This window comes from Bison bison, unplaced genomic scaffold (assembly GCF_000754665.1).
Source record: "Bison bison bison isolate TAMUID 2011002044 unplaced genomic scaffold, Bison_UMD1.0 scf7180017864041, whole genome shotgun sequence".
Classification (NCBI taxonomy): Eukaryota; Metazoa; Chordata; class Mammalia; order Artiodactyla; family Bovidae; genus Bison; species Bison bison.
In genome coordinates, this window is record NW_011494613.1 from 1,104,534 (window position 1) to 1,120,129 (window position 15,596).

The 15,596-nt window shown below is 39.4% G+C and overlaps 1 protein-coding gene across 1 annotated transcript in view; it reads left to right on the forward strand.

Annotated features, from left to right (window-relative positions):
• KIAA0391 (KIAA0391 ortholog) overlaps positions 1-15,596 on the forward strand; it is a 133,470-nt gene that overhangs the window by 261 nt on the left and 117,613 nt on the right. The window contains exons 2-5 of the mRNA XM_010835296.1: positions 148-262; positions 579-1,844; positions 4,193-4,240; positions 4,723-4,855. Of these exons, the coding sequence (XP_010833598.1) occupies positions 856-1,844; positions 4,193-4,240; positions 4,723-4,855 (1,170 nt within the window). The 5' untranslated portion in view covers positions 148-262; positions 579-855. The remainder of the gene's footprint in view (positions 1-147; positions 263-578; positions 1,845-4,192; positions 4,241-4,722; positions 4,856-15,596) is intronic.

The following is a 15,596-nucleotide window of genomic DNA, read 5'->3' on the forward strand; positions in this document are numbered from 1 at the left end:
GCTTTCTAATTTCAGTTTCTTTTCATTGTTTATTGCGGATATCTGGAGGCTTTAAATGCTCCCTGAACGTAATAGGTGGGCTCAGCAGCCGCCTGTACCCCCTCCTGCCACTAAAATGTTCACAAGTCTCCTTTTTCTCGCCTCCAGGCGGGACGGAACGCCTGCGACCAGCTTAGCCACGCCTCCGCGGCAGGGGCCGTCGCGGTGCATTGTGGACGCCGTAGTTTCGCCGCTAATGGTTGCACGCAGCGTGAGTGATGAGGTGGGTGATTGAATCTAGTGAACTTCGTTTGTGACCGACCCGTACACAGAGGGGGTGCCCTCGTGGACTTCTCTTCCTTGTGTCTCTGGCTCGGCTCTCTTACCGCCCCCTCTCATCCCCCCATTTGAAGAGTTTGGCGGCCAGGGCCCTTAGACTTAGACTTTAGCTTCTTCCTTGGCTACGGGTGGGCCTGAGGTAGGAGGCTTCCGACTCCTCGCCCCTTATGCAGCCTATCTCCCATGGGTTCCTGCCCCTGTTCAAGAAGAGGGGTGTTCCGCGTGAGTCAGCTGGCGGGTCTTTGTGCTTTTTCTCTCAGGTTCGCTGACTGGAATATAAGAGGCAGCAGAGGATTCCTGCTCTGTCTCCTAGTCCTGGAACTTGCGAGAGAGGTTGGATATCCCCATACTCTTGTTTAATGGAAAGAACTCAACCAAGCTTCGTTGCTGCTAGCTCCCAAAGCATTTGATTTGTGAGAAGCTGAAAATCGCCTTGTAGAAAGCTGCCCTTCGATTCTCCGCCCCCAGCCACCAGCCTGCAGAAGTTGGGATTTTTTGAACATTTTTCTCACAATCTAGTGCTGATTTAACTGCATAATGACTTTCTATTTCACTGGTATTCGAAGCTTTCCTAAGCTTTGGAAGAGCAACTCATACCTTGGGCTAAGTTCAAGTCACTCTTACCTCTCTCTCTTTCTCAAAGACTGTTATGGCATCAGGAATCAAGAGAAGTGCTTTTCTGTTAAAACGATGTCTGCACAAAATACCAAAGCAATGAACCTGCTGATTGCCAAGGCCAGATGTGTCAGGAAACTAGATGAGAGTAGTAATAAGCAAGTTTCTGCTGATTCTTCTCATATGTTTGCAGCTGGAGCGGCTAAGAAGAGATCACAGATGAATCCTTCTAGTAAAGATCCTGTCTTGCCACCTGTGGAGAACATTATTCAGCTCCCCACAAAACCTTTGAACTCAGAGGAGTGGGATAAACTTAAGGAAGAGTTCAAAGAAAAGGCTAACTTTGAAAATTGGATTATTTTGCAGATGGTTAAATGCCATAGCTCTCTAGATGTGGCCAAATCTGTGCTGGCCTGGGTAGCTGCAAAAAACAGTGGTATTGTAGGTTATGATTTACTGGTCAAGTATTTGTATCTCTGTGTTTTTCATAAGCAGACATCAGAAATTATTGATGTCTATGAAATCATGAAAGCCAGATACAAGCGTTTAGAATCTGGAGCCTACACTCTTCTCATGCGGGGATTAATCTATACAGACAGATGGAGAGAGGCCTTGCTGCTATTAGAGGACCTCAAAAAAGTCATGATTCCTTCAAAAAAGAACTATGATGACTGTATCCAGGGAGCCCTGTTTCATCAAGATGTAAATGTAGCTTGGAATTTGTATCAGGAGTTGTTAAGTCATGATATTGTTCCTATGTTGGAAACTTTAAAAGCCTTCTTTGATTTTGGAAAAGACATGAAAGATGATCAGTATTCAAACAAACTGCACAACATTCTTTTGTATCTAAGAAATAATCAACTTTATCCTGGGGAGTCATTTGCACATAGTATAAAAACATGGTTTGAGAGGTAATTCTGATTTCTGTTTATATGTGTATTTTTATTTTAATACTGATACCTAAAAGTAGCCTCTTCCTTTTTTTTTAAATTAGTTGCTGAGGATTGTTCTATTCAGATTATATATTTTTTTCTCTTAGTAAGATTGTTTCCCGTTTAAGACAGTTTTCTTTCTCTTTGAAAAACCTGTTGTGATAATCTCTGCTCATCACAGAAAAGGGAGATTATAGAACACTTGTTGTTTTTAATGTATTTTTTCCTTTTAGAAGGTTCATTTGTTTTCTGAGGTGTCTAGTATATGAGTATTTACGTACTTGTGGCTGGAGTTCATAGCAAGAAAACTGGAGCTGTCTTTGGGTCGTATTACTATTTTCAGAAGTTCTTCTGAAACCTAATTGTGATTGGTATAATGTATATAATGCACATATATATTCTGTTTACCGTCTGCATTTCACCAACTTGAGTAGTTAGAGCAGAGAGAGGGATCCTGCTTAAACCTCATATGCATTAAAAAAGAAAATCTTCATCTTTCCTGGTTTTGCTGCTGCTGCTAAGTCGCTTCAGTCGTGTCCGACTCTGTGCGACCCCATAGACGGCAGCCCACCAGGCTCCCCTGTCCCTGGGATTCCCCAGGCAAGAACACTGGAGTGAGCTGCCATTTCCTTCTCCAATGCATGAAAATGAAAAGTGAAAGTGAAGTCGCTCAGTTGTGTCTGACTCCTAGCGACCCCATGGACTGCAGCCCACCAGGCCCCTCCGTCCATGGGATTTTCCAGGCAAGAGTACTGGAGTGCGTTGCCATTGCCTTCTCCGGTCCTGGTTTTGATCATACCATATGTGACTGCTCTCTCCAAAACTCTCTCCTTTGCTTTCCTTCATGTTATCAGCTTGATGGTCTTTTGTTCTTTATTTCTTTACTGCTAATTTGCCTCAGAGTTTTTCCTCCAGGTTCTTTCCTTTCATCTCTGTTTTTTTCTTGCTTTTCTACTATATGTCATTTTTACAGAGCTTTGCAGTAGCAATCATGCTTAATTATCTTTCTTACCACATTTATTGAATATCTGCAGAGGAACTAGATAATGACAGTCTTTGAAGGCCAAGGATTTTGGATTTTATTCTGTTATCAAGAATGCTGGTCTAGGAGTAGTTTTTAAAAGACGGTGCCAAAGCAGTGAGAAAAGAAGATTGGAGAGGGATTAAGATTTGAAACAGGGAGATCTGTTTGGAGGCAATTGTAGATTTGAGTAAGGGATGATGAGATCTTGAATTAAGAACTGAGAAAGAAGAGAAGGCCGTAGAATTGATAGGAATCCATGAGGCTTCCCTGTTGGCTCAGTGGTAAAGAATCCACCTGCCAGCGCTGGAAACACGGATTGGATCCCTGATCCAGGAGATCCCACAGGCCGCAGAGCAACTAAGCCCTTGCACCACGACTAACTAGAGCCTATGCTTTAGAGCCTATGAGCCGCAACTACTGATGCTGCACACTCTAGAGCCCATTCCACAAAGAGAAGCCACCACAGCGAGAAGTCCTTGCCCACTGCAACTAGCGAGTTTCCCGTGCTCGCTGCAACTGGAGAAAAGGCCATGCAGCATCAAAGACCCAGCACAGCCCACCCCCCTGCCAAAAAAATATGATGGTAGTGTAGGCTGCCGTCTATGGGGTCGCACAGAGTCGGACACGACTGAAGCGACTTGGCAGCAACAGCAGTGTATGAAAGAGGAAAGAAGAAAGGATAAGTTGATTGAGCAAATAAATGAATAAGTAGTTTTGAATGCCTCCAGTTTTAGACTAAGCACTGTGGGTGTTCTGTGATGTAAGATCTATTATAATGGCATTCATGAGCTAATTGGGAATGCAATAGTAGTCAGTTATCTAAGAGTGGTATATAAAATTTGATAGTGTAAGAGAAAAAATGATTCTGGGTCACGAACAATCTCTGGCAGCTTTATGGAGAAGGTTAGAGTTCAGTTTTTTCTTTTAATTTGGCTGTGCTGGGTCTTAGTTGCAGCATGTGGGAACTTGTTCCCTGACCAGGGTTAGAACCTGGGCCTCCTGCATTGGGAGTCCAGTCATAGCCACTTGACCACCAAGGTTTTGTTAAGTTTTGTGTAGAAGTTATAGCTCCTTTCTGGGTAGGTCCTGTGAAGGTAAATTTAGACTTAAAGATGAGGGTCAGATGATGAGAGAAGCAGCAAAGAGGAGATCCAGAGTAGTGTACCATCGCTAAGCATCCACTCTTCTAATCGAACTGTTCTAAGAAAATATCCCAAACTTTTCAGAGTTCTTTCCTACAATTAATATCTTTCAGTTAGGGATTTGACCCTCTGGTGATTTGGTTTTGCAATTTTTTTTGTAGTATTCCTGGAGAACAATGGAAAGGACAATTTACCACAATCCAGCAAAGGTAAAGATGAATGTTTTATTTTTAATCTGTTCAATTCAGGTTTAGTAGGTTGTGTTGCTACTGGTTAAAAAGAATTTAAGAACATCTTAGAAATAGGATAGATTATGTTACTTAGGATTGCCAAAAAGGTCATATTTCGTATTTGGAGAATTTGCAGTATCCAAAATAGTTTTCTTGGTAGGTGCTGTGAGCCTGGTGTGATTTCTCTGACATGTTTTCCCTACAAATTTGGGCCCAGTTGTGTTTTAAGAATGACTTTAAAAACTTTATCTGGAGGTCAGCAGTCTACTCTTTTGGCTTTTTCTGGGACACTAATTTGTTATATTGTCTGGGTTACAAAAAATGAGATGTGTATGATAATCACAAAGGTTATGATGTTCTTTTTCTAAATTACCTTCAAATTTTCTCGTGTCCTAGAATTACTCATTTTAGAAAAAGTTATTTCCCGGGACATTGTTTAACACATTCATTTGTAATTACAGTGGTCAGTGTTTGGGCTGTGGAAAAACTGTAGAGTCTATTCACCTGAGTTCAGAAGAGTATGAATTTCTCAAGGAAAAAATCATGAGGGATGTTATAGATGGAGGTGACCAATACAAAAAGACGACACCTCAGGTGAGTCTGGGACAGGTCTTAACTTCATTCTTGGATTGCGTGTCTGGAGGAGAGGTTGACAATTTTTTTCTCTAAAATAGACTAGATAGTAAATGTTTTAGACTTTGTGGGTCATAATGTCTCTGATGCAACTTTGCTACTCTGCTGTTGTAGTGAAAACAGCCACAGACAGTACATAAATGAATACAGTAAAACTGGATCATGAAGATAAGTCATGGGCTGGGTTTTTTCGGCTGGCCATAGTTGCCAACCCTTAGGAGAGATTGCTTTAGACTTTCATAGAATAATTGGGTTAGACTATCATCCATCTGTTGAGTTCAATTCTATTTCATCTGGGCACAAGTGCTCAATAGATGGTTATTCTTTGTGTAAGTGCTTCCAAAAGATGTTTTTAATAAAATTCCATGAAAACAGGTTTCTCATAAGTTTTCTAGTCAAGAGAGTCTAAGATAACTTGACTCTTCTTCTTCATATTGAATTTGTTTATTCTTGAAGTCATTCTTAATAGATGTATTTTTCTAATCTTAAGTATTTTATGCTGGTTTACTACGATTAAGTTGAAGTAAAATGCTTTTACCTTGGGGGGAGGCTGGCCTGTCATCTTACTGAATGCTCTTTCTCCAAATGCCAAATAAAAAGAAGTGTAAAGTGTTCTGCCTTCTCACTTTGACTTAAAATTGTTAGAAAATGCTAATATGAAGACCTTTGATCCTCAGAATGAAGTCAAAATTGGGTCCTTGAAAACATTATGTTCATTTTATGGAATACCTTTTAGCTGACTTTATTGATAAAATTATAGTTAACATTTATTAAATGATGCTTAGAGCTTTATATTCATTATATCGTATTTCATCTTTACACTACCCTATAAGATGTTGGTTTATTTCTGTATTACAGATAGAGTGATTGAGACTTTGCGAGGTTAAATCTGCCCTAGGATGCTCCACTAATAAAATTAGGTCATAGTGACCCCCACATTTTTGCCTTTACATTCTGCTGCCTCTCATTGAATGAAAATTTAGTTTGTAGTTCTCTATGTACTTGACAGCTGACTGACTGTAGCAGCTCTTAATGCCTTGGGAATTTCTGCCAGCTAAACTGATTTAAACAAATTTCTTTCTCTCATCCAACATCTATTGAACACTTAAGTGTATCTTCTGAAGTAAATGTTAAGATAGATATAGGATTGTGTAAATCATGCTGTTTGCTCCTAAAGACTTAACCATTTCTGTTGTGGGTTAGTTGAATATTCTTCCCATCCTCCAACTTTTTATTTAAGAAAAATTTCAACCTAAAACAAAGGTAAAAAAAAAAACCAAAAAAACCACAACGGACACATACTCTTCATCTAGAATAACCAGTTATTATTCCACATATGTTTTCTCTCTGTGTGTTTTTATAAACCATTTAAAAGTAAGTTGTAGACATATTACCTTAAATATATCAGTATGTATCTTTTTTTGTTTAGTTGGTTTTAGCTGCACCTCTGTTCCCCAACCAGGGACTGAACTCGAGCCATGGCTGTGAAAGCAGAGTCCTAACCACTGGACCACCAGGGAACTCCTTGTATCTTCTAAGAATAAGAACATTCTGTATAACTAAATGCTGTTATCACATTAAGAGCCTTAACATTAATTCAGTGTCATTTTAGTAAAGACCACATATTCAAATTTTTCCAGTTCCCCCAAAATGTATTTTAAAACATTTTTCTCTTACCCAGGATTCAATCAAGATTCACTCACTGCTTTTGACTGTTCGTGTCTCTAAATCCAGAGCTGGCCTCTCTGCCTTTTTTTGTTTTTATGACATTGATTTTTTATAAAGTCTAGATGGTTTGTCTTGTTCAGGGCTTCTCATACCTTGTACCTCAGAGTCACTTGAGGATCTGTTGAAAATGCAAATTATGATTCACTTGTCCCAAGAGGAATCTGAGATTCTGTCTTCTGAACAAGCGCCCAGGTGATGGAATTCTGGTCTTTGGACCACTTTTGAGTAACAGGACTGTGGATTAATTGTCTGATTGCTTTCTCTCCATTAATTCAGTTTATAAGCTTTCGGAGTGTATTACATAGACGATGCTATGTGCTTCTTAGTGCATTACAGCAGCCACATAATATCAGGTTGTTCTCTCTTGCTGATGCTGTTTGAGCACTTGATTAAGGAGGCAACTGCCAGATATCTCCATCGTAAAGGCTCATTTTTTCCCCTTTATAATTTCCCTTTGTAATTTTTGTGGTTAAAAGTTAAGTAATCTGTGGAATAATAGTTCAAAACTATGTAGATATTCTGTAACCTGTCAACACCTCACCTGGTGTTTTTTGCAACATGAAAATGAACTCTGCCTTTGGAAGGATGCAAAGTGATGATTTTCTGGTTATTTCATAAAAAAAAAAATTAATGGGGTTAGATTCCATTACCATCATCATTCTTTTTGTTGCTCAGATTTTCCCAAATGTGGCCTGTGGGAACCTCTTGCAATCCAGCTTCTCTGTCTCTTTGACACCCTTTCATGCACTCCCCCCCAATATACACATCAGTTTGGGGGCACTTCTATGCTTTCTGGCACAAGATGTCCTAGGCTTTTACCTTGAATAGCTTCTGCCTCAGTCGTGGAATCACTAGTTGAATACTTTTGTTTAACACTCTCCATGGCTAAACTCTTAGTTTCAGCATGTGGGATATAGTTCCCTGATCAGGGATCAAATCTGGGCCCCCTGCATTGGGAGCTTGGACTTAGCTGGACCAGAAGGGAAGTCCCCCATCATAATTCCTTTTTAACGATATCACTGTAAGTCTAGATTAATAGAAGGAAGATTTGTTAGTTTTTTTTCCTTACAGAGACTGAGACTCTGGAGCAAACCTTCTCCTTGGAGAGTGTTGTACTACAGAAGCTTCAGGCTCCAGACTGGTGAGATTAGTAAAGAATAATCATACATTTGGTTACCAGTAATTCACAAAGTAACTGAATGTATTCGCAGAAGGATTGGGACATTTTATGACAAGGGAAATTTTCTCCCTTTCTCTTTCCAGATATTCTCCCCTTTCCCTCCTGTAGCTCTCCAAATCTGTATCCCATTTTTAATTTTTTTGTCATCCACCTTTCATCTTAACATAAGAACATTGCCACCATTTATGGAATGATTAGCTTATGTCAAGCACTTTTAGACCTGTTAAACTCAGAGCACGTAACAGTCTTGAAAGGATATCACCCATTTGAAGATGGGGAAGCTCAGGATCAGAACCATATCCACGGTTAACAGGCAGTGAAGGAAAACATACAGCTGGATTGGTTCAGAATTTAGCTTTTGTACAATAGTATTGGTGAAGCAGAAGGGACAGACATGGATCCAGATCATTTCTGGTAGATTGAAGTAGTACCAGCTCTTTCTGAGACAAAGTAAGTAAGTAAGTATTAGTCGCTCAGTCATGCCCAACTCTTTGCTGTTGTTATTCAGTCGACAAGTTGTGTCTGACTGTTTGTGACCCCATGGACTGCAGCATGCTAGGCTTCCCTGTCCCTCACCATCTCCCAGAGTCTGCCCAAGTTCATGTCCATTGAATTGGTGATGCCATCCAACCATCTTATCTGTTGTTGTCCTCTTCTGCCTTCAGTCTTTCCCGGCATCAGGGTCTCTTCCAGTGAATTGGCTCTTTGCATCAGGTGGCCAAAACATTGGAGCCTCAGCTTCAGTTTCAGTCCTTCCAGTGAGTATTCAGGATTTAGGAGACAAGAGAGACAAGTGGACTGGAGGCTCACTGAGGTTGGAGAGCAAGTATAAAGGGAGTGAGAGTGATCAGTGTCCACTAGGTATTTGATCTGAGAGATAGAGGGCTCTAGATGACAAAAGCCACGGTATGAGAGTTAAGCAGATGAAGAAACTGAGAGGCCTAACGTGCTAGGTGGTCATCCACAAAGCTATACAGTGTCCATGGGATAAGTTTAAAAAATAATAATTGCAACCACATTATAGAATGCTTATCAGGTGCCTGGCACTGCACTTTGTCCCTTAGGCTGGCAATGAAGACTGTGAGTTGGAGGCCAAATTCTTGATAAATGTACAGGTCACGGGAACAACACAGGTCACAGCTAAGAGGAGTCAGCAAACCATGGCCCACAGACAAAGACTAGCCTACTGCTTGTTTTTGTAAATTACGTATTATTGGAGCATAGCCACACTCATTCACTTAGGTTCAGGTGTATATCAGTATATTGCTCTTTGCTTTATTGTGTTTTGGATTTTTACAAATTGGAAGTTTGTGGTGGCAGTGCACTGAGCAAGTCTACTGGTGCCATTTTCCCAACAACATGTGCTTACTTTATGTCTTTGTGACACATTTTGGTAAGCCATGCAATATTTCAGACTTGTTCATTTTTATTGTGTTTGTTAGGGTGATCTGTTGATGTTACTGTTGCAAAAAGATGACTCACTGAAGGCTCAAATGATGGTTAGCATTTTTTAGCAATGAAGTATTTTTAAATTGAGGTATATACATCATTTTTAAAAGGTATGCTATTGCACACTGAATAAACTAAAGTATAATGTAAATGTAACTTTTTAATACATACTGGGAAACCAGAAAATTTGTATGACTCACATCATTGTGATATTGCTGTATTGTGGGGATCTAGGACCAAATCAGACAGGTATGCTGGTCTCTTCTGTGGCTTCCTGTGCCCTGCAGAATTGGGAAGGTACAAAAGAGACCAGCTCACAGAACCTAAACTATTTACCATCTGGCCTTTTACAGAAAACAGTTTACTGACCCCTTGTCTAGATGAACCTCATGAACCTCAGTTGAGGTGGAAAAGTAGCAACTTTGAAGGTTTGCAGGGACTAGAAGACGGCCTCTCTTTCCCTCTCAATTCTATAGCGTGCCTTTTTTTTTTAATGTGGGAACTTGGTTCACTGACCAGGGACTCAAACCCCTGCCCCCTTGGGAGTGCAGAGTCTTAACCATTGGACCCCCAGGGAAGTCTCTTATAGCATGCTTTGAGAGAATGATTACATATCACTTAAGAATAAGTAAGGAGTCATTGATGACCATAAGAAGAGGGATATCAGTAGTACACTGGGGGCCAAAGCCATCCAGGTTATTGTAACTCAGTGAACACACATTGAGGGTAAACTCTTCTTTTGAGAAGCTTGGATGAAAAGAAGACAGATGGGATAGTGGTGGCTCGAGTTTGATAGAGGTCAAGGAAGGGTTTAGGGAGGTGAGAGAGATGTGCATACTCAGAGAATGAAGTAAGAGTTCTTAGTAAAGATAAGTGTTGAATAAGCAGGGCAAGTAGGGAGAGAATGGATGAAAAGGTTCAGAAGTAGGAAGGGTTGACAAAAAGAGCACAGATAGGTTAGAAATGGAAGAAACTTCTTTGAGACTAGAAAAGAAAGTCAGGATGGGTGTAGATACAGATAAATATATAGATAGGAGGCGAGAAGACGGAAGGAAATGACATCTGCTGTGTTAAAGCGGGTGCATGGTGAGAGACGGGCATCCATGCAGGACTAAAGAGAATGAAGAGGCTCGGGGTGGTTCTTGACAGGAGTGGTCCTTGAGAGATGCCAACTCCAGCAGAAGGATGTGGCAAGGGGTGGGTGCTGAGATTTGAATCAGTGAATTTGTAGACATTAGTGTGCATGAGTATGTGGTTTAGTACTTTGCTTGACTCATCTAGAGTGGTAGTAGTGAAGACAAAATGCACTGTTGGTTCAGATTTGGGGTTTTGTTGGTTAGTTATGGCAACGTAACAGGGAGCAAGGGAAGGTAGTCCTGATAGAATAGTGAACACCATCATGATGGGACCCAGACCAGATAGGAAAGGAAGGCAGGCCAGAGAGCACTTGTCTGGGAGGGCTCCAGGGCCTCGCAGTCTCACGTGGAGGAGCAAAAGAGGAGATACTGTGCCAGTAAGGGAATGAAAGCTAGAAGGCTGAAATCGGAGAGCAGGTGAATAAAAATTTGAGGTTAAAATTTCAGAGGACAAGCCATCCTGAGCCCTGTCCCGATCCAGGGGGTGCTCTCCAAGAGTGTGGCCTGTGCCCCAGGATAAAGTTCAGCTGCAGAGTGTCATTGCCCAAAGGTTCTTCATCTTGTGTGTTTTTTTTTTTTTTTTGCTTACTATGTGTGTTAATTTGCTAGAGCTGCCATAACAAAATACAATAGACAGAGTGGTTTAAACAACAGAAATTTATTTCTGCACAGTTCCAAGATCAAGGTATAGGCAGGTTTGGTTTCTCCTGAAGTTTTTTTCCTTTCCTTGGCTTGCAGATGGTCCTTGGTTTGTTCTCATAAAGACCTCCTCTGTGCCAGGGCATCCCAGGTGTGTCTTTATGTGTCCGAATTTCTTTTTCACTTGAGAACATCAGTCAGGTTGGATTCGGGCTCATCCTTATGATCTCATTTCATCTTAATCTCCTTTAAAGTCCTTATTTTCAAATGCAGTCACCTTAAGAGGTGCTAAGGATTAGGACTTCAATTTGAGGATTCTGAGGAGGCCATAGTTCAGTCTATAAATACCATTCATTGCAAATATGTATTAAAACTGTATTGTGTTCAGCATTTTAAATTATTTTGTACTAGGAGTAAACAGTTGGAACGTCTTTCAATATTACTTTTAAAAGCTTGTTTATAATTTGGGAATGTGAGGTATAAAGCATGGAGTAAGTACTAATCCATGTTGAGTTTGCTTGCTTTAAAAATTTATAGTTTCAGCTGATCTCCATAAGTATCCAAAAAGAGCATTATCAAAATTGTTTCAGGTTAATGAAACTATCACAACATTGTCTGTTTATCAGCTATACCCCAAAACATAATAAAAAGTAAAAAAAAATGATTTCAGGTTTATATGTTTTTACCAAGAAGTACTCTTTTGTTCAAAAGAAAATAAATGAAATGGTACCCTTTAATGAAATGGTTCTCATCCATGGCTACTTGTTAGAATAGTTTAGGGGATGTTTAAAAATCACTGATGGAAACTTACCTGGCAATCTAGTGGTTCTGATTGCTTCTGAGCTTCTATTGCAGGGGGCATAGGTTGCATCCCTGATCAGGAAACTAAGACCCCGCATGCTGTGCACTGTGGCCAGAAAAACCCCCAAAAACAAACAAAACAAAATCCATGTTGAGTTATGCTTTTTTTTTTTTTTTTTAATTACTGATGCTTGGGCCCTACCCCCTAGAAGTTTTGGTTTTAAGTGTACAGTTCACTGGTATTAAATACATTCATATTAGTGTGCAGCCATCACCATCATGTAGTCCCATAACTCTCTTCGTCTTATAAAACTGAAACTCTATAAAACAGGAACTCCTCATTTTCCACTCCTTCCAGCCTCTGCCAGCCACCATGTACTTCCTGTCTTTATGATTTTGACTACTCCAAATACCTCATATAAGTGGAATCATACAGTGTTTGTCTTTTGGTACTGTCTTATTTAGTATAAGGTCCTCAAGGATCATTCATGTTGTAGCATATTATAGAATTCCCTTACTTTTCAAGTCTGAATAATATTCCATATAATGCTTATATCACATTTTGTATGTCTGTTCATCAATTAATGGACACTTGGGTTGCTTCTACATTTTAAGCTATTGTGAGTAATGTTATAAACATGGGTGTACAGATATCTGTTTGAGACCTTGCTTGCAATTTTTTGGGTATATACTGGGAAGTGGAATTGCTGGATCATATGTTATGTCTATTTTTAATATTTTGAGGAATCTCCATACTATGTTCTGTACATAACACAGTAGCTGTATTATAGATATTTTACATTCACACCAATAGAGCACAAGGGTTCCAATTTCTCCACATCCTTGCCAACACTGGTGGTTTTTCTTTTCCTTTTGGTAGTAGCTATCCTAATGAGTGTGAGGTGGTATCTCATAGTTTTGATTTGCATTCTGTAATGATTAGTGATCATTTCATGTGCTTATTGGCAATTCATCCATCTTCTTTGGAGAAATGTCTGTTCAAGTCTTTTGCCCATTTTTGAATGGGAGTTGGAGTTTTGTTGTTGAGTAGGTTTTTCTGTATATTTTGACATGTATTGATCCCTATATACTATCTGTAGATATTTTCTCCCATTCTTTGGGTTGCCTTTTTTTATTCTGATAGTGTTTTCTGATGAACAAAATTTTTTAAATTATCATGAAGTCCAGTTTGTTATTTTTTCATTTCCTGTGCCTTTGGCATCATATCTAAGAAAATCATTGCCAAATCCAGTGTTGTAAAGCTTTTGTTCTGTTTTCATCCCTAAGAGTTTAATTACTCTAGATCTTATATTTAGGGTCCTAGATCCATTTTGAGTTAATTTTTGTATATAGTATTTGGAAAGGGTTGAACTTATTTTTTGTGTGTGTGAGTGGGTAGCCAGTTTTCTCAGCACTGTTCGTAGCTGTCCTTTCCCAATTGAATGGTCTTAACATTCTTGTTAAGTCATTCTTAACATATATAGGAGGATCTGAATTTATTTCTGTTCCATTGGCCTGTATGTCTATTTTTATGCCAAAATTACACTATTTTTAATTACTGTGGCTTTGTAGTAAGTTTTGAAATCATTAAGTATGGATCCTCTGGTTTTGTTTTTCAAGATTGTTTCAGCTCTTCAGGATCCCTTGAGAGTCCATATGAACATTAGTTAGTTATTTTAAAACAAATTCGTTTTATTTTTTGGCTGTTCTGAGTCTTCTTTTGCAGTTGGCAAACTTTCTAATTGCAGTGCTTGTCTTCCCTAGCTGTGGCGCATGGGCTTAGTTGTCCCACGGCGTGTGGGATCTCAGTTCCATCCCTTTCCATGGAAACTTGCTTTCCCTGAATTGCACGGCATATTCTTAATCATTAACCAGATTAAGGGTCAACCTGGGGGACCACCAGGAAAGTCCCCCATAGGAATTTTAGGATGGGTTTTTCTTTTTCTGCAAAAAAAAAGTCATTGGGATATTGATAGGGATTGTATTGAATCTGTAGATTGCTTTCGTAGTGTTGACTTTTAACAATATTAAGTCTTCTGATCCATGAGCATGGAATTTGTTTCCATTTATTTATGCCTTTACTCTTTCAGCAGTGTTTTGTAGTTTTCATTGTACAAGTTTTTCACCTCCTTGGTTATGTTTATTCCCAGGAATTTTATTCTTTTTTATGCTGTTATAAATAGAATTGTTTCTGTAGTTTTCTTTTCAGATTGTTCATTATTTATAGAAATGCAACTGATTCTTGTGTGTTGACTTTATAGCGTCTTACTTTGCTGAATTGATTTATTACTTCTCTGTGTGTGTGTGTGTAATCTTTATGGTTTTCTGTATAAAAGATCATATCATCTGCAAACAAAGATAATTTTACATCTTCTTTTCCAATGTGGGTACCTTTTATTTCTTTTTCTTGCTTAATTGCTCCAGCTTGAACTTGCAATAAGTAGAAGTGGTACAAGGGGCAGGGACATCCTTCCTTTGGTCCTGATCTGTTCCTGAGGAAAAGCTTTCAGTCTTTTACCACTGAGTATGATGTTGACTTGGAGAAGGCAATGGCACCCCACTCCAGTACTCTTGCCTGGAAAATCCCATGGACGGAGGAGCCCGGTGGGCTGCCGTCTATGGGGTCGAAGAGTCGGACACGACTGAAGCGACTTAGCAGTAGCAGCAGCATGATGTTGACTGTTGGTTTTTATATATGGCTTTTATGTTGAGTTAGTTTCCTTCTATTGCTAGTTTGTCTAGTTTTTTTAAAGAGTGTTAAATTTTGTTAAATGCTTTTTTCATCGTTATTTGAGATGATTATGTGTTATTCTGTCACTTTGTTTATGTGGTGTATTGTATTGATCAGTGTTCATATATTGAAACAGCCTTGCATTCCAGGAGTACATCCCACTTAGTCATGGTGTGTAACTCCTTTTAACATGCTGCTGAATTCTGCTTGTTAGTATTTTGTTGAAGATTTTTGCATCAGTGTTCATAGTTTTCCTTTTGTAGCATAAAGACACTGTAGTATCAGTGTAATGCTGTCCTTGTAGAATGAGTTGAAAAGTATTCCTTCCTCTTTAATTTTTTGGAAAAGTTTAAGAAGATTGGTATTTGTTCTCCTTTAAATGTTTAGTGAAATTCACCAGTGAATCATCAGATCCAGGACATTTTTTTGAGAGATTTTTTAAATTAATAATTCACTCTACTTACTCATTATAGTATATATTCAAATTTTCTTTTTCTTGATGATTATGCCTGTTTGTTTGCACTTCTGTGACCGGAAGCAGCAGTCTGCAATCAGAGCACAAATATCAAATCCCCAATATTTGGAGGACAAGATCCTTTTTGCCCACCCTGGCTCCCATAAGCTGTGTGCAGACTGCTTTAGGAACATGTATACATACCATGTGGGTTGGGGTGAGAGATGGGTAGCTATTGCTGTTCAGAGAGGTAAAACTGATGAAATTAACCACAATTCATCATTTAAGGCTTCCCCTGAAAGTTGCAAGCATTTAACAGGCTTCAGAGTTGCCAAGTGGTTACAGAATCAGACAGAGATTCTGTTAATGCACTGTTATCTAGTCTTTCTAGGGAGACTGATTTCTGGTGCACTTTTCTCTGCCATCTTCTCTTCAAATTTATGAATTTTGACACATGGAGAAGCTGGCGCTATTGGTAAAGAACCTGTCTGCCTAATGCAGGAGATGGAAGAGACACAGGTTTGATCCCTGGGTTGGGAAGATCCCTTGGAGAAGGGCATGGCAACCCACACCAGTATTCTTGC